This window comes from Pogona vitticeps, chromosome 4, assembly GCF_051106095.1.
Source record: "Pogona vitticeps strain Pit_001003342236 chromosome 4, PviZW2.1, whole genome shotgun sequence".
Classification (NCBI taxonomy): domain Eukaryota; kingdom Metazoa; phylum Chordata; class Lepidosauria; order Squamata; family Agamidae; genus Pogona; species Pogona vitticeps.
Window position 1 is genome coordinate 69,146,358 of NC_135786.1, and position 25,608 is coordinate 69,171,965.

General features: G+C 41.3%; 1 protein-coding gene and 1 long non-coding RNA gene across 2 annotated transcripts in view; one reads left to right on the plus strand and one right to left on the minus strand.

The window, feature by feature from the left end:
• Nucleotides 1–12,680, plus strand: part of SCP2 (sterol carrier protein 2) — a 32,907-nt gene extending 20,227 nt beyond the window's left edge. The window contains exons 12-16 of the mRNA XM_072997631.2: nucleotides 2,613–2,766; nucleotides 5,865–5,958; nucleotides 8,132–8,261; nucleotides 10,958–11,037; nucleotides 11,603–12,680. Coding sequence (XP_072853732.2) covers nucleotides 2,613–2,766; nucleotides 5,865–5,958; nucleotides 8,132–8,261; nucleotides 10,958–11,037; nucleotides 11,603–11,698 — 554 coding nt within the window. The 3' untranslated portion in view covers nucleotides 11,699–12,680. The remainder of the gene's footprint in view (nucleotides 1–2,612; nucleotides 2,767–5,864; nucleotides 5,959–8,131; nucleotides 8,262–10,957; nucleotides 11,038–11,602) is intronic.
• A 461-nt stretch (nucleotides 12,681–13,141) lies between these two features.
• Nucleotides 13,142–19,084, minus strand: LOC110082257 (uncharacterized). The gene is made up of 2 exons (XR_012086402.2): nucleotides 18,994–19,084; nucleotides 13,142–13,256 (listed from the first exon to the last, which is right to left on the minus strand). It is a non-coding gene; the product is annotated as an uncharacterized LOC110082257 (long non-coding RNA).
• Between the last annotated feature and the right edge of the window lie 6,524 nt (nucleotides 19,085–25,608).

A 25,608-nucleotide genomic window follows, 5' to 3' on the forward strand; every position in this document is an offset into this window, starting at 1 on the left:
GTGAAAGTGTAAGCTTCAGGAATGACACTGGCATCTCCTTTTTTCTACAAGCTCTTCTGAATGAGTGGTGGCAGAGATAGAAGAATATAATGTACCAGTGGAGAAGCGCCCGGAACACATGTTGTATGTTTAAAACTTTCAAAATCCATAAGTGGGATTAACTGTAAATACACAAAATATGCAAGCTTTTGAGCTCTGCAGAACTTTATTTATTTATTTATTTATTTAATTTATACCCCACCTATCTGGTCAGTGAGGACCACTCTAGGCGGCTAACAACCATAAAACGATACAATAAAAGTATAAATAGACAATTCTAAATGATAAAAGCACTACATTACATTACACAATACGCAAAAACAAAAACAATAAGAAAGGAAAGAGGGGGTCAGGAGGTATGTGATGGAAAGGCCTGCGAACTTTTCGTCAGATTATATGATAAATGAGAGAGAAGAGGTAAAAAGGCATGGAAATCTATGTAAATGGCTAGGTGATTCATGGAGAACTGCAAAATGAGTGTTTCTGAGTTCTAGGTCAGAAAAACATGATGATGCATGTATCACCTGTCCTGCGGCAAAGTTCACTGGGGAAGAGACAAGATGGGGAAAGATTCCTATGTGTGTTTACATTTTGTGACTATTCCTTTGATGAGCATTTTGAGCTCAAGAGTTGCATGCCAGTTTTTAAGGAGGACTCATAAAGTTTCAAGTTGAATCCCCACTCTGGCCTAAGCTCATCACCTGTATTGTCTAGGGCAGTGGTCCCCAAACTTGGGCCTCCAGATGTTCTTGGACTACCACTCCCAGAAGCCTTCACCACCACCTCTGCTGGCCAGGATTTCTGGGAGTTGAAGTTCAAGAACCTCTGGAGGCCCAAGGTTGGAGACCACTGGTCTAGGGGGTACGATTCATCTTGCCAAGGAGAACGGACAGAGCAGCCTTCTCAGTCTTGCTACCTGGTATGCAGGAAGGTTAAAATGAGAATGTAAATATTCTGGGATCCGAACAAATTGATATATGGTACCTTAAGTTTAAAAATAACACACATCTTTAAACAACAAAATATATTACAAGATAATTCACTGAAAAGGAAATACCATATTTTTCGCTCCATAAGACACACCAAATTTTTAGGAGAAGAAAACAGGAAAAAATAATCTGTTTTCTTCTTCTAAAAATTTGTGAGCCTTATGGAGAGGTCCGTCTTATGGAACACACCCTAGGACCCTTTGGAGGCTCACCCAGCCCCCCCCAGAGGCCAGAGGGGGTGAAATCGCCATGTTCTGGGACTCTTCTGAAGCTCCCCAAGCCTCAAAAGAGTCCCAGAAGGTGGCGGTTTCACCCCCTCTGGCCCGGCAGGGGGGGCAGGGTGAGCCTCCAAAGGGTCCTAGGGTCTGTTCCAGGACCCTTTAGAGATTCACCCTGCCCCCCCAGGGGTCAGAGGGGGCAAAATCGCCACCTTCTGGGAGTCTTCTGAAGCTTCCCAAGCCTCAAAAGACTCCCAGAAGGTGGCGATTTCGCCCATGCTAGCCCCGCGGGGGGGGGCAGGGGGAACCTCCAAAGGGTACTAGGGTCTGTTCCAGGACCCTTGCGAGGCTCCCCCCACCCCCACGGGGCCAGCGGGGGGTGAAATCGCCAACTTCTAGGACCTTTTCTGAGGCTTGAAAGGCTCAGAAAAGGTCCTAGAAGCTGGTGATTTCGCCCACGCTGGCCCTGTGGGGGGGGGGAGCGTCACAAGGGTCCGAGTGAGCCTTTCAGGACCCTTTCGATGCTCTCCCCACCTGGAAGCTAGCGGTTTCACCCGCGCTGGCCCCGTGGGGGGAGTGTCGCAAGGGTCCGAGTGAGCCTTCCAGGGCCCTTGCAACGCTCCCCCACCCCCCCACGGGGCCAGTGGGGGCGAAATTGTGGCCTTCTCTCCATAAGACGCACAGACTCCCCCCCCCACTTTTTTGGGGGGGAAGTGCGTCTTATGGAGCAAAAAAAATACGGTACATTTAGGAAAATCATTGAAAAAAATTCATTAATCTCAGCATTATGAAATATGCTTTTGAAAGAGGCTTATCTTTGTCCCATCTCTGCTGTGATTCAAACATCCCTTTTCAGGAAAACATTGGAGAACGTTTTTGAATACAGGGTTTAAATCAGAGTGCGTTTGGTTTTACATTGGGTCACCTTTATGTGCTGTTTTCTGGCCTTCCAAAACTGTTCTTGGTTAGAACTTTTTCTTTGCCTAAAGGCTGCAATCCTGGGCATACTTTTGAATACAGTGGGCTTAGTTCTGTATAAATATGCATAGGTTTGGACTATTGAATTGCCTCAGCTCCCTAAAATACTGAAAGGATAGAATTAATACCATCTCTTCTGAAATCTAGAAAAACACGTGTTGCGAGCTGTTCACTCAGTATGCACTGAGGTTTCACATATTCCCCCCCCCCCCACTTTTAAGCCATATTGGCAGTAGCTTTATCTTTTAACCAAAAGGAGGATTCGTCTTCCTGCTCAAATAGAGCTTCTGTGGCATCGTTTCTCTTCTCTGTCAAGTCTGGGCATAATACCCAACGTGATGCACTTGAAAGACCGCCTCATCCATGTTCTCTGTGTGTGATGCTTTAGGTCTGGCTCAGTGTGCCGAGCTCTGCTGGCAGCTAAGAGGAGAAGCTGGAAAGAGACAGGTTCCTGGTGCAAAGGTTGCCTTGCAGCATAACTTGGGCCTTGGTGGTGCTGTAGTAATCTCGCTCTACAAAATGGGCTTTCCTGAAACGGCACGGTGAGTATGGAGTGATCTTTTTTGTACAGACAGCGCGCTTCCCCACTGTCTGCCGTCGGACCTTGTGTATGCCAGTGTTGTAATTTGAAGCAGCTAGTCTTTGTTTAGAATAACAAGAGGAATGCCATACATACAAGATTGCAGTCTTGAATAAATGCTTGCTGCCACTGTGTCCTGTCTTAATTCCTGTTAAATTGAAGTAGGCAGTTGGGAATCCTTTGGCTTCTTTGTAGCAGGAAGAATATTAGTCCTGAATGCCACATTCTTGCTCAGCACTTTTTTTTAAAAGATCAACTACATTGAGTTCTTCGGCAATTGGAAACTTTCCTTGTGGTTTTGGTCATGAGGCTTGGTCTTAATTGTGTTTTCCAAAGTCTGGTTCCATGTTCCTATCTTTAAAAAAAAGAGCTTAAAGTAAACAACAGTTAAGAGAATGTGCTGAATTAGCATAACTGCTATAATTAAGAAAAGTTGGTAAGTAGAGTAGAAATTGCCATTTATTTTTTTTTAAAAAGGGGTTTGAGCTATGTATTTTTTTTAAATCACAATAGTTTTGCAAGCATAGCAAGGAAATTTACATTTAGATTTCTCACAGTTTATAGCCAGTAAGTTTTATATTTATGTCACTGCTGACAAAATAACATATTAAAAACTGGATTCCCAAAGTACATGTGGAATTTGAAATGTATCTAAACAATATTTTAAATTTATGAATTGCTGAGTAAATTTCTTACATTTGATGTCCCTTCAGTCTGTTTAGAAATGCCCATTTCAAACAACCCTGTTTTGTAATATTTTTTTCAATTTATTTTCAACAATATTTTGTTTGCTAAAATAAATTTAAAAAATTTTAGTATTTAGTATGCTTTCTTGATAATGATGGGTATGTGACCTGTGCCAAGTTTTGAAATACCAGGTTGGGTTCTTTATCCAGCTTCTGAATTTTGGAGATTTTTTTTAAAGGGGGGATTTTGAAAAGGTTTTTCTAGTTGATAAGGAGTTTCAGAGGAGGAAGAAACTTTAACACAGAAACTTTGACACAGAAACACATTCTCTTCACATAGAAGAGAATGAAGAACTCAGATAAATATCAAATTGATGAAAGATATGACATGGCTGGCACAATTTAGCTTTGCCTGTGTAAAGGTTGGGAAACCTTTGTGTGTGGTGGTAATTACCCATTTTAAACTGGCTATGGTGCCCCAGTTTAGAAACTTCTCTCCCAATTGTGCATACTTGCACTAGATCTATGTTTCAGATAGCACATGTGAATGCACGTCTCCATTTGCATCTGCATATCTTTCACTTTCAGCTCACAGTATCAGACAGAACTCACAGTGCTGGGTCTACAAGTTTTTGTTATGCAGAAACATTTGTCTGTTTTGCAGTCTAAAGCAGGAAGGTTTGCTGTCTTCAGCCTGCTACAGATGCCGTGCTATTACTTCACTATTGATGTTATGTGGCATCAAATCACCTTCAATTTACAGTGACTCCATGAATCAATGACTTCTAGAAGACCCCAACATTATTAACTCTGCTCTTATCTTGTGCACTAAAAGCCATGGCTTCTTTTATAGATCCAGTCCATCTCATATTTTGTCTTTCTCTTTTCCTACTACCTTCCGCTTTCGCCAGTATTAGTCTTTTCCAGTGAGTCTTTTCTCCTCATTATGTGTCCAAAGTAAAATAGCTTTGGTTTCATCACTTTTTAATTGAATCTCCAATGTCCTTGTTTTTATGGAATGAATGTTGTAATACAAGTGTGTTGCAATACAGCTTTGGCAGCTAAAAAGCTTAGCACTCCCAGAGAAGAACTGGCCTACAGTATAAAAACGATTCTTTGATGCCTTAAAGCCTGCATCGTTAGAGAGCAGAAGCAGCAGAATTTTTTTAAAAGACACTGGGTGAAGATAGGGCTAGATTATGAGGAGAGATGTGAACAATCATTGGTGGTATAATACCGTAACAGTAACTTGAAAGATGTGGGGAAAGCATTACTTCATTACGAAAGCTGCTGAAATCTGGTTCTCTTGACAGTCCTAATTGTATAAGTTATGTTTTGAAGTTAAACTGCCATGAGAAGTACAACAGCTAAAGTATGTCTTTTTCTCTCACACAAAATTGTACTTGATATATATGAAGCTAGAAAGGTGAAGCTTTGAAACATATATTTAATTCTTTCTTACCAAGGGCTTAGAGTGGGTTGTGTTATATCATTATTCTGTTTGATCCTTATAGCAAACCTATAAAAAAGAACAAGTTCAAAGATGGTGTCCTGTCCAAAGTAAATTGCTTGGCTGAGCAGGGATATGAAGGAAGATACCTGACTTCAACCCTGTTTTCAGAGTACAGAAATCAGTTCATTTTCTGCCCCCCCCCCCCCCCCCGGCAGCTCTGTTTCTTACAAAGTTAACACCTTAGCATTCAGTTTGGTTGTGCAACTAAAGTGTTGGGAGTGGATATTGAGTAACTGGGGTAAAGGTAGCTGTGTTTCATAATTTCTGTTTTAGAAATCATTCTTTGATCACTGGTTATTGCTTTTAAAGCTGTTTATGCAGGTAGGTATGAAGTGCAGGATTTAGTTCATTCATAATTTGTGTGGCTCACTGGAACAAATTTTTGCTGTATTTTCTTCTCATGAAAACAATATTGTTTTGCTTGTACAAGACGAACATGTAAAACACATTTCACCTCAGTCTCCCTAGCAGCAGTGAAGAAAGGTCTTCATCCTGCTGCATCACAGAGAGGATTGGGGCTCTGTCCCTTTTACGTTACCACCCTGGAAGAAAGCAGAAGTACAGAACTATGCCAGATTCCTTGGTGGAGTCTTGACGCAGCTCTTACTTGTAGCTGTCTCCGAAAAATTGTAACAGGAGCCATGATTTCACTTGTTATCCTTTTTTGGCCGTTTATTTTCTCTGTCTACGTCATCCTGGAGAGTTCTCTGGTTCTTCAGTTGCAGATACTTGAAAAATATGAATCCTAATATTTATGTATGCATACATGCACAGACATAGATGCATGCATAAATATGGAAAATAGCTTGCTTACTATGTGACGCTATCCTTACTGACCCAGATGGTTTTCTCCAATTTCAGAAATCGGCAAATCCAAGCTGTTCCCACTAAGGCAGCTGTGGAGGGATTTAAAGCAGACCTTGTCTTCAAAGAAATTGAAAAGAAACTTCAGGAGGTATTTCATCGTAATAAATCTTGTTTATGGATTGATTTTCAGACTCCTAAAGCCTCTGTGCTGCAAGGTCAGAAGACCAGCAGTCGTAAGATCGAATCCACGTGACGGAGTGATCTCCAGTCACTTCTCCCAGCTCCTGCCAACCTAGCAGTTCGAAAGCATGTAAATGCTACTAGACAAATAGGTACCACCACGGTGGGAAGGTAACAGCGTTCTGTGTATAGTCACGCTGGCCACGTGACCACAGAAACACTGGCTCTATGGCTTGGAGACAAGGATGAGCAGCACCACACGCTCTAGAGTCAGACACGACTGGACTAAATGTCAAGGGAAACCTTTAAGTCATGTTTTAGCATAGGAATAGTGATAAGTATGCAGACAGTTTCCTTGAAGCCAGCTTATTTGTTCTTATTATTCCAAATAAATTGATAGATATATTCTTTCTACTGATCCCTTTCCTCTTTCTCCTCCTCAAAAGAAGGGTCAGAACCAGGAGCAATATGCTCCCAAGAGAGCAGCATGATTATATTTGCAGTTTTCAAAAACAGTGGTTGGAATAAACTTCTGAAATACAACAAACTTTGTAATAGGAAGAATGCTTAAGCTGTGGTACAAAGAACAATAGATGTTTTTCTACCTCGGGATGCCAATAATTGGAAATAATGAAAACTGAAGTTTTCCCATCACAGAATTATGCTGTTTTACTGCCTGTTTATTTTCTTTAATATATAATAAATTTGTGCTAGGAAATTTTCTACATGTTTCAGCATTAGTTTGTTTTTAGAGGCAATCTCTTTCACCTCACTCTGAGAACCTTCAATTATGGATGCATTCTCACTGTATGGATATTCATGTCACATGTGATGAACACAGTGAGAAATATTTTAGACTGTGTGAAGTGCAACCCACAGGCCACATGACTTTCTTGGGGGGGGGTCTAGTATACCTCCCCAGCCCTCCTGAAGTACTCAAAAATTATTGAAAACAGTTTGCCCCCCCCCCCAGCATTTGTCCCCTAATTACATCTTCCATAGGCCCTGTGGGGAGAAGTATCTGTAGCTGACCCAATTCTGTACTACCACAGGGCTGTTTTAGATCTTGGAAAGGGAGGTGACATGGGAAATATAGCACATTTTGTACCCATGTACAATGGAACTGTCACTTTGCATTTGGAGACAAAATTTGTTATCAGGATACTTTGGGGTGATAGAGTGGTTGGAGAGGTAGGTAAGATGGATGTTATCACAGGTGAGACTGCTTGCTTGAGAATATGTAATGTCTTCTAAAAAATAAACTTGACTGAAATAAATTTTCATCCATGTCATGGTGGCTATTAATACTACAGCACTGCCCTCAGAAAACAAATAATTAAAGTTTGCATCAGGCACTTTGCCTGACATGAACTAGACTTCTATTTTGATGGATAGCAGATATATTCATTTCTATCTTCAGCTCCTCGTTGGCCGTAGTCCCTTTGTGTCATGAATACTTTCTTAGAATTCTTAACACTTAACTGGGTTTCTAAAATAAGTTCCTGATTAGCAGTGATGTAAATTGGTGGTAGGAGGGTGAACGCCACACCATGTTTATGCACTCTTCCCATTGAAACCCAAGTTATTTTTTGCTTTACAGTTGACAGAACAAAATAAGCAATAGTGGTGCTGCGTATCTTGCAGCAACAGAGTAAATTTCTCCTATGGTTGAAAATGTCTTATTTTCTAAAACAACATTCAGCATTTTAAAGTGCCAATTTAATTTCCATAGAAAAAATGGCTTGAAACAGTAGTTCAAGTTGCTGGTGTATGTTAGTATCTCCCTCATTCATTTCCAATTTTCTCTGGGGTATGCCTGCAATCTGATACAAGTAATGAGAGGGAAAAGATTATATGGATTTTCCTATGCTTGCAGCTCAAATACTGGGAAAGCCTGCAATTTTTGGAGTAATTTTCTCCCTTTAGGCTGTGTATCTATATTTACTTTCTCAAGTTTTGTACTTACTGACCATCAGAAACAGCACATACGGCTGGAGGCATGCAAGCCGCCAGAGAGCACTCAGGATAGTGACTTATGTCTTCATGCATTCAAATGTTTTAACAACCTCTGAAAACATTGGTTCATAAATAAATTGAAATCCTGCTGTTTATACGATTCGTAATTGTTTTAATTATTCCAGGAAGGAGAGCAGTATGTCAAGAAAATTGGTGGAATTTTTGCTTTCAAAATAAAAGATGGTCCTGGAGGCAAAGAAGCAACCTGGATAGTTGATGTGAAAAATGGTAAAGGCTGTGTAGATTTTAACTCAGGTCAGTTCTGCTCTTTTCTCATTATCAAACATTCTCATGAAAAAGAACATATTTTCCTGAACATATGTTCCCGGTGAAGTCCTTTCTTATAACCGGCTATTCCAGTTCTCCAAGCCTCTTGGATGTCCCTAAACCTTGGAATGTAAAGAATGTTTTGATGTTCAGCTTTATCCAACTGCTATAAGCAAGATAGGAAAGAGTCACTACCTGTCTCTGAAGCAAGATAAACCATTCAACTTTCTAAAAGCTAAAGAAAATGAAAAGAAAGGAAAATGTCCACAATATGGTGGGGATCTGTTTCACTAATTATAATCTGGGCATTTTCACTTGTGGAGCCTAAGCATGTACGTATGTAGTGAGAGGGAACAAACCTTTGTGATTGCAGTACTTCATTTATCACAGAGGAGAACACATTTTTTTTCAGTCTGAGGAGAGCAGTTTCTTCTTGCTAACCTTCTCGGGGCAGCATGCCAGCAGTGAGTGAGACCAAAGCAAGACTAGCCAGAGATCCCCAACTTCTTTGTGTGAACCAGTTATCCATGGTCCATTCTGCAAGGGATGTGACATTTTTCAAATGTGTGCAAGGTGGGATCCAGTGCTGCCTTGTGCAAGCAGCGTTCTTGTTATTCCCATCTGGCGTGTGGAAGGGCAAACTGAAACTACCGGTACCCAAGCATAGCATTACACTTTACATGCGTTGAACAGGACTTCATCCATTGTGTTATAAAGTAATCGGAATTTTAAAGAATAATCTCTTATATGTGCATAACAAGGAGCCAGAATTCTATGAAACTAGAGTGAGCATGAGCAAAGTCTTCACAACTATAAGGAAGGAGAAAAAAGGAGGGATCTTGCAAGCCTGAAACTTGCCTCAAGCTTATTCTACCTTGAGCACATATGCTAAGATCCAGCTTGACAACCATGGAGCAAAGAGCCCCATCATGTTATAGTATTGCCCTTTCTTGGTCTTGGACAAGTGGTGATCACCACTGTAAAAATGCTGTGGCATTTTTCTTGCACAGGGAGCAGTGAAAGTGTCAAGCTGTTCGTCCTGTCGTCCATTGTTTGAGCAGTTTGATCCAACTAGCTCTTGGCTATTGTGCAAAACTGGGGTTTAGCATTGCTTTCAGACCATTCCAATTTATATGCTGAATTAGGATGAGAAATGTCTTCCCCCGACCTCAAGAAACAGTGTTACTGAGATCCTGCTTAAGAGCTCAGCTGCACAAACTCATAATTTGAGGAAGGAGCTGAGGCTCTAATCCTAATAGTGCACAATTATTTTTGAAAAAAAAATAGTATATTGCTATAATAAAGAGAAATGCTTATTGGATTTTTTTTTGGACTTTGGAAGGTGCTTTTATGTCAGAGAAAGATAAACTAATGAATTGTCCTTGGACATGGATCACTTGAGTCCATAGGTATTAATATCAGTAAGCTAGCATCTATTGAAAGAACTGCCTGCCTTTCTTTAATGTTTATGCACTGCATTAGAAAGAGTCAGGTGTTATTCTAAATAGTGTTACAGCTGTAAGCCTGTATATATTTTACTACAAAGTAAGTATCAGTGGGACTTACTTCTAAGTAAATATGCAGAGGATTGTGCTCTTCATCTAGAAGTAAATAGCCTACAAAAAATTGCCCTAAGATGAAATGAATGCACGATCTCTATTGGCAGCTGTCCTTATGTCAGCTCACTATTCTAGTTTGGCTTCTGTAGCTATGAACTGGCAGTGTCAGCAAGCGCATGTGAGGCACAGGATGACTCATGCTGGCCTCAGGCTTTTTGCTTCTCTGGAGAGAGCAAAATTTCCTTAAAATGATCTCCCTCTGTGTGTGTGAGCCAGAGGCTGAGTGAGAGAAAGAGATTTCTTTAATTGATATTTGAAAGTTAATACCCTTTTTACTCAGCTTTTTCTTATGGATGTTCTCCAGTGAGTGAACAAACAAGGATAATTGCTTGAAGAATGGAATACTTATCCCTACAAGCAAATGTCTGTGCGAAAGCTGCTGTGGAAGAGAAGCTATTCTCTCTTTTCCCATTCAGACTACACCCCACATTATTGGCTTCTCTGTCCATTACTGTGATATATTTTAAATGTTGTAAGCCGCCCAGAGACCTTTGGGTAGTGTGGGCGGCATATAAATTAATTAAATAAATAAATTAAATAAATAAAATAGATGCTGTTCTTGACAGGGATGATCCAGAGCAAGGATCAGTGCCAGTTGGCCATCAGCTCATGCTCTCTCAATACAGAATGACATTACAGATCTTTCAAATATATTCCACACAACCATTTATAATTTGTCTTGAAATAGTTGAGCCAACAGTAGATGGGAATGGCTGATTACTCTTTTTTTATCTGAGTACAGTACTTTTGAAACATGGCAATATTGAGCCCAGGCTATATCACACATCACTTGCAGTGGGCTTCAGGCCACACAAATTAATGACAAATACAACATATTAATTTCTAAGATGTCTAGAGACTCTTAGCTGTTCAAGAAATGTAAGTGGGTTACATCAGTAGTTCTTCTGGATTAGCTGCTGATTCTTTGGCAATGAACGATATTCCCTGTAATTTTAGATGAGCCTGTGCTGTGTTTTTACTCTGTTTCCCTAGGGTAATGTGCAATATTTAAGTCTACGTCTACCTAGAGATAGATAGCTTAATCTTTTTGTCTGATGCTTACAGATAAGAAAGCTGACTGCACGATTACCATGGCTGACTCTGATTTGCTGGCTCTGATGACGGGCCAGATGAACCCACAAACAGTAAGTAAAACATAAGGAAGTCATCCTGTCTTTCTGGGGTTTTGTTGTTGTTGCGTACACTTATTTTGTAGCAGAGAACTGATGAAAACAGCCAGTGTGCATTTTCCTCCTATGGTCTTGAGACTGAACGGTAGCTGACTTGGTTCTGGACACTGTCCAGGAGCTGTTCAATTCAGAATTGCTATAGGTGAGAAACATAGCCTTGTTGTCATTACTGTACTTCTAGAGTACTTGGCAAAATAGTTAACTAGCAATCATTTAAATGCAGATAGAAATTTTCCCCGTTTGGAATGTCTTTTATTATTTGGCATGATTGTAACATTGTTTGTGATGAAACAAATAAAGACCTTCCTTTTTAGCAATAATCACGTAAGATTTGTGGGGCGGAGAAGTAAGAGCTCAATTATTTAAAGGTGGCCAGTGTTGTAGCAGCTCTTTTTCACTGTGTGTGTATCTTAAAGATAGGTTGAAATTGCTTGTGATGGCTGGCAAAACTGTATGTATTTCATATAAAATCATTAACCCAAACAATGTAGTTAATTCTCTCTCTTTTTTTTAATTTTAGGCTTTCTTTCAAGGAAAATTGAAGATTGCTGGGAACATGGGCATGGCAATGAAGCTCCAGAATCTACAGCTCCAACCTGGCAAAGCTAAACTTTGAATTGCTCTGATTTTAAGATGCAGTCAGGACTTTAAAATGAGTTTCTCTCAAAAACTAGGCTGGAACTAGATGTTGGAAGTAGCATGGTACTGTGTGATCAACTCTAGCTTTCCTGAAGCCTCTGCTTAATGAAGATTTTGGAATTAGTTTCCATAAATCAGTCAATAAAATATTAATGGTTGGATAACCTAAGACAGTTTATAATGGTTAAGACCAGTATGAATGCACAATTGCAATATATTAGAAACTGTGATTTCAGTCCATTTGAAATTGTTTCTAAAAGTACTAGAATGGGACCTGTCTACTCTCATTCTGATGAAATTTTTAACATAGGAAAGGCAGTAAGTATGCAAAGATAATATTACTTGTTTGGCAAAAATCTTCCTTGGTTTCATGAAAGGCTTAGAAAATGCTGCTTCTTTCTTTTCTAATTTTTCCAACTTTTCATGAGATCCAGAAAGCTAACTTAGGCCGCAGTCTCACAACCTTGGGCATATCTAGTGAAATCTTTTATTTGTTCTTTGTTTTTAGTGCACATATATATGCCTCCCAATTCACCAAATCTCTTTTACATTCCCTCAGGTTTCAAAGATAGCTTGGTAATGACAGAAAATCCAAATCTCCCATAGCTGAACACAGTTTGTGTAATTTGGATCCTAGCCTTGACTAATAAAATTTACCTCTTTCTAAATTGACATGTGGGCACATGTGTTATCTCACTGGCAATAAATTGTAGGTACTGATAAAAATGAACAATATAGCATTAATTGTAATAACATCAGTTATGCTTCTGAACTTGTTGATTGTAAAGGCTAATTCATTTGAAACAATTTATTGATTTAATTATGATATAGAATACATTGTTCTGAAAACTGGTAGTTCTTTAACTTAATATCTAATATGCTAAATTTTTAATTCACTCTGGTTGGAGGTAACTTACTCTAATTTGTAAGTTTGATAGTAAACTTAACTTGATTCCTCAGTTTGTGTTTGTGGTGTCTTCTAGGTGAAATTGTGATTATAAATTTGAGTTCCTAAGAATTGTATGTTACAGCTCCTGTAACATGGAGCACATGGCATTACAAAGATAATTGCTTTGTGTACTAAAATGAAGATACTATGCAGTATTTCATAGATTAAGCAGACTTCTGCCTTTACAGTTCATGGAATGTCCTGCTCAAAACTAAAACTGCAACATGAGCAAGATAAACAAGCAGCAACCAAGGAGCAGAGGTCAAACATGTCTCTTAAATGTTATTCCACATTGAAATGCTTTTCTACATTTAATCTTTTTAATAATCATCCAGTCAAAAACATTTCCCAGCTGCCATTCTGAGAAAATGGGGGTCTACATGGATCGAAGAGTGAGAATGCCATTTTCTTTTAATGCCTTTTATGACATATAATTATAAAGAGCTTGCAAGGAGCAAAATAAACCATTCTCAGTAGTAGACCATATATTATTTTAAATTAGAAACAGATGTGCATGAAAAGTCACATAAATGACTTTAAACACCTTTCTCTGAAAGAGAAGTGTCTTTCTTCATATGTTGGAATCCTGTGGATAGAGGGATTGGTTTAGTATGCATTTATAGGAACAGAATACAAAATGCGTATGTAGTGTATCAGTTCAAAGGAGCGTGTGTGCACACACAGAAAATCAGCTCTGTTCTTTCTAAACATACACAGAAGTGAGGATAGCAACATTATCAAGCCGCCAGTTCTGTAGCCCTGTTCAGTCATGATTAAAGGAAGTACCATTATCATGGGTCAAGGAGACCACACTAGCCCCGTCACCCTCTGTTTCTAGTGCTTTTCCTTGCCTATATGTAAAAGGCAAGGATTCTGAAGAGGAGAGCATGTTCTAATCCATGGAGGCTTCCTGTTTGACTCAGAATCCTGGAAGATAGGCTTGGAGATCCTCTATAATCATGTGGACTGTCCTCTTTGTTGTACTCTGTATGCCGGAGAGCACCAAAACTGGAAACAAGTGGTGGGGCTAGTGTTTCTCTCTACTTTGGTAAGTATACCTACTGTAGTAACAGAACAGGGCTTGTTTTGACACTTGCACTTTTCTCTACTGATGCTACATGTGTTATACTTTTTAGGATTTTGATGTCTATACACATATGCAGAACACAGTGTGAAGCTACAATGATACAGTGTCTTGTGATGTTCATTGTGGTAGAGGAGTAGGGCTAGTGCAGCTGTTGCTGCTTGGCATTTATTTATTTATTTATTTATTTTATTTTGTTTCTATCCTGCCTATCTGGTCATACTAGACCACTCTAGGTGGCTTACAATCAGCCCAACAATAAAAATTTTAAAAACATTACAGGTTAGCAAAGATAGAGATCAAAGAAAGTATAAAAAGAAAAAGATCGCAACACATTTGTGAGGGTTTTGGAACAGAGAAGGGCCTGCGTGAAAGATCTTAGAAGTTCATATGAGGATAAATGCTCCTTCACATATCCTGGACCCAGTTATATAGAATTCTGTGGGTCATAACTTTATTTACTGAATATTAGATAGGAAGGAAATTCTTAGTACAGTTTGAGTTTATGCTTGAGTCTGGATGCTTAGCTTTTGGCAATGCCCAGGAGCTCATTTGCACAGCTGAAGGTGGTACATCAGTTGCTCCTATCCCTGGAGATGTCTGATCTGGCTGGGGCAACAAACACCTAAGTTGACCTCCTGCTTGCATGTTCTACTTGGCATAGTCTTTGAAGAGTGTTCAAAATGCTGCAGCCAGACTGATGCCTAGGACCAGTTACAGGGAGTATATAACTTTCCTGTTACAATGGCTCTACTGGCTATCAACCTATTTTCAGATCCAATTCAAAGTGTTGGTTTTGTTTTAAGTGATAGACTTTCTGTCAATATTAATATCGATCACTAGGGAAATGTTAGCAACTAAAATACTAAAACTTTTTATTAGATGCTTCTGCATTTCAGTTAAACTAGGCAAGGCTGCCCCATATTTAGTTGACTTGCAATGATTTAAATAGTGAGAATGTTTATGTGATGTTTTCCCATCCTGAACATTTTCTAAGGCAAAAGCCACAAGTCAGAATCTGACTGATCAGACTACACATACTAATTACATAATACTCTTTCATTAGCAGTTTTGAGAAGTCTCCACCATGTTTTGCGTGTGTATATCTTGAGACATAGTATGAATATAGCTTAAAAGCAGGTGAAAAAAGTGGGTGTTTTTGCTGTTCGTTCTTTCAAAAACTCTGTGAGAATAGAGCTTGAAGGTACAGTGGTGCCTCACTTAGCAACGTTAATCCGTTCCTGGAAAAACGTTGCTAAGCGATTTAAAAAAGCCCATAGAAATGCATTAAAACGTGTTTAATGCGTTCCTATGGGCTTAAAAACTGACCTTATGCAAAGATCCTCCATAGGGGCGGCCATTTTCGGTGCCTCTAAAGCGAGACAAAACAGTGGGCAGCCATTTCAGCTGTGCAAAAGGGTCGCTTTGCCATGATCGCTTCCCCACGATCAACGCAAAGCGATTTTTCCCCATAGGGGCCATCGCTAAGTGATTTCATCACTCAACGGAGCGATCGCTAAGCGAGGCACCATTGTAATTAATTCGTCTTCTTCAGTGATATCATGAGTATACTGTATATGGTTGTATTCTCAAGCCTCCTTCATATGTAATCTCTTATCTGTGCTGTTTGTCATGGTGCAAGCCCATTATTTGTTTTCAGTGGAAAGTACTGGATCTCAGTCAACACTAATATGCAAGTTTCTTCTCTGTAGATTTAGTTCATGGTGGGCTAGTCAGGGCTGATTTGTACAATATATCATTTCAGTGTAGAATAAAGATGTATTTGTGCATTCAAATATGAATTTGACAAATGATTTGAAGGCAAACACATAATTAAGGTACACATTAGACCCACAGCAATACCATATTTCTGCATTACTTCACCATGGTGTAAAACAGGAGTAGGGTTGTTTGCTGCTCTCTACATGTTGGATCACAGCTACCAACATCCCTCACTTTTGGCTGTAGTGGCTTATGGGAGCTGCAATCCAATAACATGTGGAACACCATAAGTTTTCCATCCCTGATAAAATGTATGAAATATTTCTTATGCATATTTACATCAGTCTTTAAAAACACTTCCTGTTATAAATCATGCAAATAAGCTCTTCCCTTGTCCATTCTATGTAGGAGTAATTTATCTAAAGCTGAGACATCCTTCTATCTCAATATTAAGAAAATTGGAGTTTGGGGATCAGACTTACAGAACAAGAATTAGAAAGAAGGTATTAGCTAGAGAACACTTGTATTTAGCTTGAGAAAACCTGTGTGATTCACCAGAGTGAGGAAAATGGGACCAAACTATTATGCAAGTTCTTTTCAGTTCTACTAGGAAGTAAACCACACCTGTTTCAATACCTTAAGGAAATTACGCATAGGAACTTGGCCTTAATTAACTGGATCAATAATTAGCATGAAATACTTGTTAAACACATCCCACTTTTCTGAAAGTGCTGGAAGTTCTAAAAGAACGGAGAATATTAACCCTTAATGGGCACTCTTAGTATGACTGCATGGCTGATTTCTAACCAGTATAAGCAAATTGTTTTGCAAGGAAAGAATTGTTAGAGCTTGCTGCAGTGGCAAAAATGAATTTTTATGAATTGACATAGTAATTCCCACCCATCTCCATTATAGAAGCATAAAAAGTTCAAGGGTTCAGCACTTGTCTTTTCCACATGTGGTTTTGGAAGAGGTAGCCATGTTAGTCTGTGTTAGCATATCAGGCAAATTTCAAAGAAATAAAATAAAGCAAAACAAAAAAAGACTAAAACATGTGGCATCTTAAAGACTATTATATTTTAATGTGAGCTTTCATGGACATGTCCATTTTGTCAGACATACGGAAACAGAATGAAATGTTGAATGAAGTCTCAGTTACATACTAAATATTCATTAGCTATTGAATGCATGTTACATTTCCAAGCAGTTATTTGGCTTATGCTGTTTTAGCCAATGAATTTTTAGTAAGTAACTGAAACTTCATTCAACATTTCATTCTGCTTCCACGCATCTGCTCAGCCGGCTGGCAAGATTTCTTCACTGGCACGGGCCACCATTATCTCCCTTCCCGGGACACTGCGAGATGTAGTTGTCTCACATGACCGACCGAGAAGGAAGAGGGAAGGAGTAATGTATTCAAGAAGAGTCCCCATCTTCTATCGGCTTCTTCTTTGCTAGCAGCCCACCCGACCACCCTGTATACTAGTGTGAGTTCTTACTGGGTTGCCTTTTGGCTCCAGATAGGAATTTTTGACCTGCTTCCTGATTGGCCTTTAGATGTGAAGATTTTTTGCCTATCCTACACTAGTCAAGGAGCGTTGGCATGCTGAGAGGTGGTTATATTGCTCACACAGGCAGGTAGTGTGGATAGAACAGGTTTTGGTAAGTCCTATCACAAACAGAGGTACTGTAAAGTATAGCTCATCTGATCTCCCAGTGCTGCGGATCGTGTGACTACAGTGTGTGTGTGTGTGTGGGAGATGCACTTGGGCCACTCCTGGACCAACAGTCAACAATGAAGAGGGAGCTTGAAGTCCAGAGGTGGTCAAATTTGGACCAGCAGGGTTCTCGCTGTCTTCATGACCACGAGTACTTGGGGCTCGGGACTCACCCATTATTTGGTGGGGATCCATTGAGACCCCTCTGCAGAACCTGATTCCGCACTACCGCAGAACACCCAATTTATTGAGGGCTTTAATGAATATTTAATAAAGTGTGGCCCATGTTTGATCCATAACAATTGTCTCACGCCTTTATTTCGGGGCAAGGGGGTAATGATGAAGTGGACGCGTCTATGAAAGCTCACATTAAAATATAATAGCCTTTAAGGTGCTACGTGATTTTTGTCTTTTTTGTTTGTTTGTTTCTTTGGAATTTGCCTGATAATGCTTTTCAACAAGGGTGCTGCTAGGTGGCATCGTCACCAATCTTTATTTACACCATTCCTTGAGTAAGGAGCTGTTTTTTCTGATGGTTATAAAATGCCAAATTAGATTTTTAGTCAGGAACAAGCAAGATTCTTATATGTAGCAGATGATTTCTAAATAGACTCAACATTTTCTGAACCAGTTTGTATTTAAAGACAGATGTGGAGCTTTTAGGTGGCACTGGGACCTAAATTGGACCACATTTTAAAAAAAAACTGTTTTGGTAACAACACAGATCCACAGTACAAAAATACCTCTACTGCACCAACCAAAAAGGTACAAATTAATGTGTCAGCTTTTGAGATCAGAATATTTCTCCATCAAGCTAGATGTTCCAAAAGTAGTGGAGGGGGAGCTCAGTCATAGAGCCATGTAGTCTGCATAAAACCTTGTGATGTAATGGAGGAGGAAAATTCTATAGATACGCAAACAGGGCTTAACAGACTGTGTGATCATGTTGGGTTATCAGGTGATGAGTTAGTGCTGAGTAACTTACAGACTTGCTAGAAGCAGAAAAGGTAAGAAAATTTGATTCACCATCTTTAGAAGAGAAAATCTCTACAATACATTAAGAATTACTTCCATCTTCTCTGAGCATATGAACTCAGGAGAAAACAGAGCAGTCTTTATATGATCATCACTAGGGAGAATTGTAGTTTATGGATTAAGTTTTTTTTAAAAGAAGAAATCATTAGATTCTAAACTGGGTAGCTTTACATTATTGTATCCTCAGTCACTATGTTCTTAAGTAGGGACGTTCTTAAGTAGAGACCCCACTGTATAGGGTTGCCATAAGTTGGCGGTGACTTGATGGTCCATGACAACAACAACACATCTAATAGCTGGAGGAAACAAATGCTCAAAGAACAAATTTCTAGTTTCTGGTGGCATAAAAGTAACTTACTCCAACGTAGGGATCTACTGCTAAACAGCTCAATTTGTTATTATACAGATCATTAAAGGAAAGCCCAGTATCTACATTTATGAAACAAATTCCAGAATCCTGTAGAAAGCCAGAAGCCTAACCAGGAGCACTTTAGACTCTTTCCTACTCATCTACCCCACTCTCCAAATGGACTGATTGCCAGAACCAAATATAGTTGCACCTCATTAATTTCTATTTTACATTTGAGGCAGGGTGATTACACAATAAAAAAGCTTAATTTGGAAACATCTTGGATGTTTCCTCTTTCTAACAATTTGTTTTGGAAAGTAACAAGCTGGAAATAATATTAAAAACCCAACAGCTTTCTTTCATTAGACACCCTCAGAAAGTCTGGAATAAATTTTGACATTATGTGCTATTGTACCTTAATTGGGTGGATGGTAGAACTCTCTACTGGCTAAAACTGTTTTTCTGTCTTGATGAAGGCTTTATCACCGCCCGCTGCACCCGAGCCCAAAACGGCAATATACTCTTTGAATATTCTTGCATAGGTTTATATCATGCCCACAGCAATTATGATGCGTTCTTCTTCATGGTCTCTGTGAATGCACAAAAATGGGTTTAATCTGCCCCTGGGCAGGACCTCTCACAACTTTCTAGAGCTTAAAGACATGTGATTAGTGGAACGTTCCATCGTGGAGCACATGCTCCACCAGCCTGAAGTCCCCTCAGTTGCTTTTAGCTGCCACTTAGGTCAGACCTATCTCGATGACTAGAGCAACTTTGATCATAATCAGTATTTTCACCTTGTACCTTTATAGGCTTATTCATTCTATTCTTGGACATTTCCCCATGAGTGCTCTTTCATTCCTATCTTCCCGTCGCTCCTTTAAACTTTCATTTCCCCCCTTCGCCCCTCCTTTCCTACCCTTTTTTATGCCCCTCCGGTCTGTTTAAGCGGTGTGTTTTGTGCGTGAATAAGATCCCGCTTTCAGATGGCCACGACCACTGCCTTTTTTGTTTGGGAGAGCTGCACCAAACCCAGTTCTGCCCAGAGTGTAAAAGGCTCACCAAACCTGCCCTCAAGCTCCGTCTTCAATGTCTCCGCTCATTTCTGTGGGAGAAATCCCTTAAACAACCCACCACTTCCATGCAGCCTACCTCGACTCCTGTCCCTAGACAGGAATTGCCTCATTCTGTGTCGAGCCCGACCATGCCATCTCCCAACCCAAAGGTGCAACCTAAATCTTCTTCGAAGTCGAGGCTGGCATTGGCATCAAAGTCCTCCTCGGCACAATCTCATGGCCAGTCACCTAAAAAGAAGAAAGACAAGGGTGGATCAAAAAAGGCTAAAAAATCATCCAAGGCTACTCGACTAGGTCAACCTCCACCAGACCTTCCTTAGCCCATTCTGGAGGAGTCTTCTAGAGAGGTTCCCGATTCTTTGTCCGAGGTGGAAGATCCACTCCCACTACCTCCTGATCAGGCTCCTCTTTCTGTTGTGAGCCCTTTCGCCTTGACCAGCCCACCCTCGGCCCATTCTAGCCCTGCATCTTCAAGGCGGGCAACAATGGCTCAATTCTCCAACTCAGAGTCTTCTCAGTGGTCTCCTCCTCGCAAACATGCATCAAAGAGATGCAACCTTTCACCTAACTTCCAAGATCCCCCACACCGGGAGTTCTACTATATCCAAGAATCTTCTCGATATCACCTTCCATCAGATTATGAAGACCCTTATTATGGTGATTATGACCAGTACCGGCATCGCAGATCTGATATCGACCCGTATGCCAGTTCATCCTATTATGATGAACCAAAGAGAGTTTGATATGCATTTGCCTATCCACCTGAACCCTCTCCGTTGCCATCACCATCAGCACCTCGACATCGGCATCAAGTTCATATACCCAAACCTCAGCCCATACTGGCAGTTCCATTCCATTCCAAGTCAGCTCTTAAACGTAATTCCTCTCGTTCCACCCATCAATCTATTTCCAAGGGGTCCCACACATCTTTCGTACTGGCTTCTGCTTCTCTTTCTCAACCTAGTGCTACCCTCTCCCTGGTCCATGCTTCATCCCTTCAAGTCACTACCACCTACAAGGGACTCCCCCCTCCTCTGGCTGACACTAACAGGGGTTTATTGGCACTCCCTGCCACTGCAACCCGAACCTCCTCATCTAGTCTTCGAGACCACTCACCCTCTTCTGATTCAGCAGCTTTGGAGACTCACAAGCCTCCTTTGGAAATCTCTCAAGTGTCTCCCTCTAAGTTGCCCACACCTGATTCCAATGTGGCAGATAATCACCCTCCTTTTGCTTCATATGGAAAAATCCCTCAAGCTCAAGCAGCCTCCACCTCCAAAACAAGATCTGGTGTTTGATTACATCAATCAAGATAAAACCCCACCTCTCAGCCTGACCTTCATACCAGCCATGCTTGATTTAGTTAAAGAATCTTGGGATAAGCCACTGTCCTCCCTTCAAATATCTAGATGGGTAACCATTATAAAACTCATGGTTCAGATGCATCGTTTGTTGCGAAGCATCCCGCACCCAATTCAATCATTGTGGAATCGAATCAATCCCAGGCTTGCAATAAATCATCAGTAGCCCCAACAAATAGAGAGGGTAGGAAACTAGACAAACTAGATGAAATCACGCTCATCCTCCAGAAGCAAGCTATCCTCAGAGTTCCCAACCAGGATCTCCACACAGGTTTCTATTACTGGTACTTCACAGTTCCAAAGCGAGATGGAGGCCATCCCATCCTCAATCTCAGTCATTTCAACACATACACCCAGCCCAAACGCTTCAGGATGGTCACTCTCGATACCATAATCCCTCTCCTCTACCAGGGAGACTGGTTTGTGGTAATAGACCTTCAGGATGTATATTTTCACATTTCCATCCATCCACGTCATCACAGATACCTCCGTTTCCGCTTCCAGGGCACCGCTTACCAGTTCTGTTCCCTTCCCTTCAGACTCTCCACTACTCCACTGACTTTCACAAAATGCCTCGCACCAGTTGCAGCACATCTCCACTTACACAGCATAACCGTTTTTCCTTACATAGACAATTGGCTAATCATACAGAACTCTTATCAAAACACACAAAGAGACACTTATTTCACTTTTTCCATGCTAGCAGACCTCAGGCTCAAGGTCAACTTCACCAAATCTCAACTGGAACCCTCTCAAATCGCAGATTATATCGGGGCTCACCTCTAATTATCTATAACCAGGGCCTTTCTTCCTCATAAAAGGATAGTCACATTGAAATCTGCAATAAAGCCCTTTTGCCCACTTGCATCGGTCTCAGCACATCAGGCTCAACATTTGCTTGGCCTTATGGCCTCAACCACATCAGCCATCCAACATGCCAGACTCAAAATGAGATCCTCCAAGCCTGGTACCTTAGAGATTCAACCCTATGATTGCCCCCCCTTCCAAACTGTTGACGGTTTCTCCAGAATTAGCTCACCAACTTACCTAGTGGACCTTTCTCCCTCATCTCACAGTTGGCCATTCATTCGCTCACACCGGATAGGGTGCTCACTGTCAAGGTCACAAAATCCATGCTCTGTGGTCAAGAACAGAACAACGCTTACACATAAACTGCTCGCCATCATCAAGGCCTTTTATGGCTTCCATCCCCTTATAGTAGGTCGCACCGTTCAGTTGGCCACGGACAATATGACTCTACTATACTATATAAACAAACAAGGAGGCACTCCCTTTCTCTCCTGTACCTAGCAGTCCACCTCTGGGAGTGGTGTTACACCCACCACATCTTTCCTGTTGCAGTCCACGTTGCCACTCAGGACATCATCATAGCGGATTACCTCAGTGGCGTCACTACTCGAACCCACAAATGGATGACACAGATTTCTCCCAACTCTGCCAACGCTGGGACACTCCTACTCTAGACTTCTTTGCCACACAAGAGAACACCAAATGCCCACAATACTGTTCCAGGGCAGGAAAAGGCATAAACTCTCTAGGCCAGTGGCGGTGAACCTTTTTGGTCCCAAATGCTGAAACTGAAAAAAAAATCCCCCCAAAAAAGCAGGTGGCGGGCTGCAGCGGCGGCAGAACCAGAAGTGGCAGTGGAAGGGGGAATCCCAAGTACAGAGGTGCCTTGAGACTCCATTCCAGCTCCGGATCTCAGCTTGCCGTCTGTCAAAGCACCAGCACCACGGCTGCAGCCACCTCCTGAGTTTTGGCTGTGGGGGGGGGGGAGTAGCGAACCGGTGACTTATGGCTCGTGTGCCCACAGAAAGGGCACTGTGTGCCAGCTGTGGCACACATGCCATATATTCGCCATTGCTGCTCTAGTGGATGCTTTCTTGGTTGAGTGGGGATCCAGTCTTCTGTACGTCTTTTCCCCCATTCCTCTCGTCCAGAGGACAATAATCAGGCTCCAGCAATTTCACTCCAACACCATCCTCTTAGCCCCATGGTGGCTGCGTCAACCTTGGTTCATCCACCTGAGAGCAAGGTCAACAGACCTCTTTCGTCTCCCTCGGCTTCCACACCTACTAACTCAGGACAACAGCAGAATCCACCACTCAGACCTGGAGTCCCTCAATCTCACTGCATGGAGGATTCACCTTCCATAGCAGCTGTTCTAGACAAGGCCAGGAAGCCTTCTACTCAGCTTCTGTACCACTATAAATGGAGGACTTTCTCTACCTTCGCTGCTTCCAAGGGACTCTCTACAGCACCTGTTTTCCTCGATACTCTCCTTACCTTCCTTCTCCACCTCTTTCCTCTTGGTCTTTCACATTCCACCTTAAAGGTGTACATTTCTGCTATCATAGTGCATTAGCCATCAAACTCTGATTCTGCCTTTCTTTCACCCTACTTTGAAGAAATTTCTTAAAGGCCTCCATAACATTCATCCTCCTCAAAGACCACTGCTTCCACAATGGCCTCTCCAGTCTTTCACACTCTGACTCGTCCTCCCTTTCAACTGCTAGCAACTCCCAGTTTTAAACTTCTGTCCCTCAAGACTCTGTTTCTCTTTGCCATCATGTCTGCCAGATGAGCTAGCGAGTTAGCAGCTCTCAGAGCTGATGCCCCATATCTGCAATTTCATCCTGACAAGGTTACCCTGTATCCAGACGTCTCTTTCCTACCTAAGGTCATGTCAGAATTCCACCTCAACCAACCCCTTGTCTTACCTTCCCTCTTTCCATCTCTAACATCACATCTAGAGCTCATGCTCCATACTCTAGATGTCAGACGCTCCCTTGCCTTCTATGTTTCCAGGACAAAGTCTTTCAGAAAATCTTCTTGTCTGTTCATCTGTTATCACGGTCCTTGCAAATGTTCTCCAGCTTCGGCACAAACTCTATCCAGGTGGATAGTTCAAGCAATCACCTTGTCCTATGAACTAGCAGGAAAATCACCACCACAAACTGTTAGAACCCACTCCACCAGGGCTTTTTCTATCTCTAGCGCCTTTCTCCTCGGTATTGACGTCTCTAGCATCTGTTGAGCTGCCACCTGGTCTACTCCCTCAACATTTGTGACTCTCTGTTGACTGGACGTCAGAGACGAGAATGAAGCTCATTTCGGCAGGGCTGTTCTTAACTCCTTTTTAATGTGACGTCCCACCAATCGGTAAGTGGGCTTGCTAGTCACCCATTCATGTGCATTCACAGAGACCACAAAGAAGAAAGAAGAGTTACTTACCTGTAACCATTGTTCTTCGAATAGTCCTCTGTGAATCCATACATCCCGCCTGTCCTCCCCTCTGTTCATCACATTGTCATCTCCATCTACCTTTCTGACAGTGGTGGACTTTTATTGGGAACTGAGGGGACTTCAGGCGGGTGGAGCATCCACTCCATGGGGGAACGTCCCACTAATCACATGTCTTTAAGCTCTAGAAAGTTCCAAGGGATTGTGCTCAGATGCAGATTAAACCCATTTGTGTGTCTTCATAGAGGACCACTCAAAGAACCATGGTTACTGGTAAATAACCCCTCTGTTTGCTTTGGTTTTCTTGAAATATTTGTCCTCTTCTGCCAAGTGAAGTTCACTTATCTGCCACTTCAGGGTTATGTTCTTTCCTGGTTGAATGACATCTTATCTCATTTCTCTCAGTTTAATAAAAACAAAAATAATATGGGAGCGTAACAGACTTCCTTTCTTCTACTCATATTTTAAAGGGCCATTTATTTGTTATATATTTTTTATTCTTCCTTTCCACTAGTGTGCTATAGGTGACAATACCTGGTTCTCCTCCCCAGTGTAGGGTCTCAAAACCCTGTGAAGAAAGTCAGACTGAGACTGTGACATATTAAGGGGTGTGTCTATCAGAGACAAGCATTTTGTGACAACCATTAAAAGACCCAGCACTGCATTAAGGCTGTGCATCGCACTCATAGGCATTCCATAAGAGTTGGTCACTACAGAAATGCCCATTGTGACTACCAACCTATTAGATCTTAGCTATGGGAATATGAGTTCACGAGATAGACATAGTTATACATCCCAGGGTGCCCCCCACAAAAAAGAATGGAATGGTAAACCACATCGGAGTATTCTCTACCTACAAAGCCCTGGAAGATGTCTCCATTAATCAAAATTCAGAACACTGTGTCTTCTGATACCATTGTTCTATGTGTGGTCCTGGGGTCATGGAAGTACAGAGTTACAGAAGCAGAGAGTGGAGGATAAAAACTAAATCTTTGACCTGAGTCATTTTGCACAAAGGAGCCAATTTGTTCAATGCAAACATGCACTTCCCTCATTTAGTTTTAGCATAGAGTTCATGGTCCAGAGGCAGATCCCTTCCAATCCCAATAAGCCAAAACTGGGCTAGGGGATGGGAGAGAAAGGGGGGGGGCTGAAAATGACCAAACTTTAGATTGAGCAAATTTCAAGTGCATTTGGAAAGAAGGACTTGGGGATTTCTGGATACCCAGCAAGTATCCATGGGGAGAGGTTGTCTGCATATTTCTCTCAGGTGCCGTAGAGGTCATTGCAGAGGCATCTGTTACAACTCATGCTTTCTTTGAATGCTCA